The sequence below is a fragment of the Octodon degus genome, unplaced genomic scaffold (assembly GCF_000260255.1).
Source record: "Octodon degus isolate 3935 unplaced genomic scaffold, OctDeg1.0 scaffold00139, whole genome shotgun sequence".
Classification (NCBI taxonomy): Eukaryota; Metazoa; Chordata; class Mammalia; order Rodentia; family Octodontidae; genus Octodon; species Octodon degus.
The window spans coordinates 6209403-6214452 of record NW_004524715.1 but is presented as its reverse complement, the minus strand read 5'-3'; the positions used below and the strand labels follow the sequence as shown (position 1 = coordinate 6214452).

Sequence of the window (5050 nt, the reverse complement as noted above, 5' to 3'; positions counted from 1 at the left end):
TCTCTCTCTCTCTCTCTCTCTCTCTCTCTCTCTCTCTCTCTCTCTCTCTCTCTCTCTGGATGTACTTTTTTGGTCATGTTCTCCTCTTTATCGATGCCCTTACTATTTCCTCAACTTCATATCTGGATTTGGGGCTGTTTTTCTTTTTCTTTCCTCCACTGACATCTCCATGACAATCTTTTTCACTCCATGGCTTCATATACCATTTATACGTTTGGGTCTCTTAATCTGTTTTTGGCCAAAATCTCTTTCCTAAACTCTATCTCACAAATGTTTTCCTGATTTACGTCTCTACCTGGATGCCTTATAAGGTTCTCAAGCTTAAGATAGCCAAAATAAATGCAGTGATATTTTAATTCCACCATCTTCTACTGAACTTCCTCTTCCCCAGGCTTTCTGTGTCTGTCGGAATCAACAGCTTCTAATTGTTCAGTGCAAATTTAGGAGTAATCATTGATTCCTTTCTTTATCATGACAAGCATTCAATCCATGGCAACTCAAACCTCTCTCCTGAAACATCCTAACCTTCTGTCTCTCTATCTCTTGCCCTATCAAGTTCATGAAGAATAGCCCCATCCTCTATCACCTGGCTTCTACAACCACTTTATAACTGTTTCCTCTTCTTACTTTTTTCATCCCACTCTCTGAAAAGCTGCTTGAGTAAACTTCAGGCTAAGCATGAATTCAATAGTGTCATTTTCATCCAAGGAATTTTTCCTTGTAAGGAGGATAATATCCATTTTCCTTATCATCTCCTACATGACCTTTGAGCATTTCTGAGAAATTCCTTCCTGACTAAAGAACATGAGACTCTGTTCCTTATTTTAGGTCCTTGTCATTTGCTTCTCCTTCTGTTTGTGACGATGCTCTTCTTTTCTTAGATCTTTCGCAATGCAGGCTTCATTCTCATCATTCAGCTCATTCTTCAAGTTACCTCCTCAGGATATCTTGCCTGAGACATACAAATTTGTACATTCCTTCACTGATCATTGAACTAAATTCCATTTCTGTACTATCTTTTTTCAATAGGCTTAAAATCCTAACATCGCCTTTCCTAATCTTCTGTTTAAGTGCTTGTTATTGGCTTCTTCTCTCTTTCAGGTGAGGAACAGACTGTAGCCCTCTTAGTCATTGCTGCATCCCCACTGTGAAAGTTATGCTTAATTGGTAACTTGATTGGATTAACTTTATTGCCTCCTGATCAGTTCATCGGAGCACTATACCCATTGGTGTATTAATGCATTGATTTTCATGAATGAATATGCTGTTAGGTGAGGCAGTGGGGACCAGCAGGATATGTCAGTGGGGATGTGCCTTGGGAGTGTGCACCTCTGGTTTGTACTCTTCCCCTGTGCTGCTTCTTACCTGCCAACAAACAGGCATCTTTCTCTGCCATGCCTATCTACTATGGTGCTTCTGCCTCATGCACTGACTCCTCTGAAACAACTAGCCATCTTAAGCACCTTGTCCTTTAAGTGGCAAGGGTTAGGTGTTTTGTCCTGGCAGTGATAAAGCTGATCAGAATCTGTGCCACTTGGGTGGTAGTCACTCCTTTAGAATGTGACTAAGCACAGTGCAGTGCAGAAGGCAGCATACGTTCCTTGCATACAATGACACAATCTCTAGGAACTTAAAAATGATTCATTTTTAATGAAGAAATTTATTTTCAGGACTCCAAGAAGATCACACAAGGAATCTGGATCTTACCTTTAAACACTTTCTTGTGTTTGAATCAAACTCATGTCTATAGTGGCAGAAAAATCTTTGTAGCATTAGAAAAGATTTCTGTTTCTTAACAACTCTTTTGAAGAGTATGTATCAGAGCTGTATGTCGCACTGGAATTTCTTAGATTCACCTGGAGGGATGAGAGATCTAGGAGATGTGTGACTTACTCTCTTAGAAAAATTTAAGCAGGTTCTCTAACCTGAGTTACTGTATATTGATTCCTGTCATCTCCCAAGGGAAGGTTAATATAATGCATGATCTCAATTATAGTGGCCTGAATGTGTTTATAGCTGTTAACAACTTTGGATCTCCTATTTTCCTATTTAAATTCACTTCTTTATGAATCACAGTTTAAATTTCTGAAAGTATAATACTTCAAAGCATGCTTAACCTAAGCTTTTTTATTTTTAGTGGATAAAACTTATGCTTTATCCTTTCCAGTCAGGTTAATAATTTGAAGAAGAAATGCAGGAAAAAACAGTAAGATTATTGAGAGCCTAGAAACTTAGCCTCCTGTAAAAAGTGAGGTCCAAAGTATTCAATCACCTTAAAAACCCAGCAGCCTTACTTTGAGGTTAACAAAATGGTTATAGGATCCCAATAACTTGGATTTGGGGTTGGGAGGCTGGGTTTTCAGGTGCTGGCTGACAGATATAATCCAATCTGTTAAAGTTCTGACTGTGGTTGGTACCACTTGGTACAGCTATCCAGTCAAGCAAAATGGAAAGGACCGATTCTGGATCCTGAGACTAGCTGAGCTTCTAGGAAAACGATAACAAGTAAAGAATCATTCCATTAGTTTGCTTCTGGGGAAATTGGGCAGAGTAGTACCACAGTTCTAGTCCTGATGCTCTGCCTCCTGTTTCCTGGGAGCACATCCTCTGCCTGGCCCTCACAGTCTCCTTCTGATGGACATAGTTCTGTTACCAGTACCCATCTGCTTTGAGAATAGGATCGGTGTCAGCCCCACTTTGCAGTACCTTCTCCAGCGTTTGCTTTCCTTTGACTAGCACATGGAACAAAAGGATGTGGAAAATCATATGCAAATAACTATCTTTGGATCGCACCGTATATTGCCTCTATATTTCAGACTGTTTTAAACAGCTCCTTCTAATCTAGTCACTAATTGTTCCTGCTTCACCAAGCATTTACTGACAGCAATGCTCTCACCACATTTAGAAAAGGAATCAAATCTGCATTATGGTGTTAGCATCATTGTGTTTCTAGTTTCATGCATGGAGGATCCCTTATAGAGTCATATTTAATGTACTGCTAATTAGAAAGCGGGAGGGAAGTGTCCAAAGCTTTCTCAATGTTGTTTTATCTGTTGTTTGTGTTTACACAGCTCACCATGTTAAAACGGGAACTTGCGAGGTGGTGGCGCTCCACAGATGCTGTAATAAGAACAAGATAGAAGAACGGTCGCAAACAGTCAAGTGTTCCTGCTTCCCTGGGCAGGTGGCTGGCACCACACGAGCGGCTCCCTCTTGTGTGGATGGTGCGACTCCTTCCATTGCTCGCTGTGACAGTGAGGCTGGGCCTGCTTGGGATTGGAACCCCACTATAACCCGCTATAGTCAATCCTGGGAGATCGTGCTGAGGTCACCCGCCCGCAGTGAGGTTGTGGTGGGCAGTTAGAAGTCTAACGTCTTTTAGACAGATGCCTATAATCTTGCGAGGTTCAGTTACAAAAGGCATTGTAATGAGGTTCCGTAACACCGATGGATCATGAGGGGAGGAGTGTGTATAAATTAATTGGGAAAAGCAAGGTGAAAACACATGGCTTAATATTGTGAGTTCCTAAACTCGGGTGAATCTGCATAATGAAAGAATCAACACCCGCTACGTGAGTGAATGTTTGGTTGGAGAGAATTCTTTCAAAAATCTGACTTTTAGGAAGATACATGAGCGTATTAATTTCTTTTTTTGAGAGTTCACCTAACTATAACAAAAATATAAATCTTAGTAAGTAACTATTTAATTGATATTAGTGCAGATTTGTTAGGTGGTATCCTATGATAAGGTTATTGCTCGAGATAAAGAATAAGAAAAATGTGTTAATTCTAACTAATTATAACTCCCCTCCTATTTAGTTTCTGGATTTTTCAGCCTACTCATAGGAAATATTACACTGATTCTAAAATACAGATTCTAATGTGGTCCCAGGGCCATTTTCTCTATGTTTATAAGAACAAGTAGATGTGTACATTCATGTAGATTGTTTAATATAGTTGTCTTTCAGTGCCTATAATTTCACATGAAAAGCCCTTCAGCCCTGTGATTATAGTTAATACCACTGTACCATTCATTTAGAAAGTTGTTTCCTAGTTAGATAAGCATATCTATCTCCAAAAAACAAAATTTTAATAGAAAAATTCTTTCAGTTAAAAATCTTTCAGTGAGACCAGTGGCTTTTGTTCCATTGTAAATGTTCAACTGAAGAGATGACAGGCTCAAGCAGAAAGCCCTGAGCTGATTTTTGTCTCTCTTGTAGCTTCCATAGTGGAGCAGAAATGGTGGTGTCAGATGCAGCCATGTTTGGAGGGAGAAGAATGCAAAGTTCTCCCGGATCGGAAAGGATGGAGCTGTTCTTCCGGTAATAAGGTGAAAACAACTCGGGTAAGTAGACAGCCAGCTTATGAAAGCAAAGTATCTCTGAATTAACAGAGAACGGGACAAGTGAAGTGACATGTTTAGCAGTGGTTACAGTACGATAGCACATAGTTTTTTGCATAGTATTTGTTTCCCATTTTTCCTCACTTCATTTTCATAGCACATTTTCATTTCGCAGTAACATCATAGACCACCATCAGCTGTCATGCTCTCTGATAAATAAGCACCATTTGTTCCTTCATGAGATACTGTGAGGCATCTGGAAGCTCTTGAGGATGCATGTTACCCACTTGGAAGGTGACCGCAGTCCCCATCTTTCTACTGCATAGGAATATGAGTAAATTTTGAAAAAGAAAGATTTAGTTTACATATAACTCAGTAAAATTTTCCCTTTTTTTTCCCTGTTTTATGAAGGTATTTCTTTTGATCTTACTCATTTCTGGAGCAATTGAATAGTTTTAGTGTTTAGGGTTTATACTAATTTTAACAGGTTGCTGAGAGGAGCTGCAGAATCATAAGTTTAGTATGCAAAGTATACTCTCAAGACAGTGGTGTATTTCAGCTTCGCAAGGAGTGGCCTCTGAGGGATGCAAGATTGAAAAAGAGCTCTATTCTCCGATTTTCCTAATTAGATACATGGATTTTATGCAAGAGCAGATTTTGAATTCTATTTTTATAGAATTAACAAATATAAATTCTGTCTTTTTTTTT

General features: G+C 39.2%; 1 protein-coding gene across 3 annotated transcripts in view; it reads left to right on the top strand.

The window, feature by feature from the left end:
* Fam19a2 (family with sequence similarity 19 member A2, C-C motif chemokine like) overlaps positions 1-5050 on the top strand; it is a 564584-nt gene that overhangs the window by 516949 nt on the left and 42585 nt on the right. For 2 of the 3 annotated variants that reach the window (XM_023701721.1, XM_023701719.1), the window contains exons 3-4: positions 3072-3224; positions 4221-4345. In XM_023701721.1, the coding sequence (XP_023557489.1) occupies positions 3072-3224; positions 4221-4345 (278 nt within the window). Of the gene's footprint in view, positions 1-3071; positions 3225-4220; positions 4346-4517; positions 4602-5050 lie in introns of those variants that run through there. The other variant, XM_023701720.1, reaches the window with a different exon arrangement.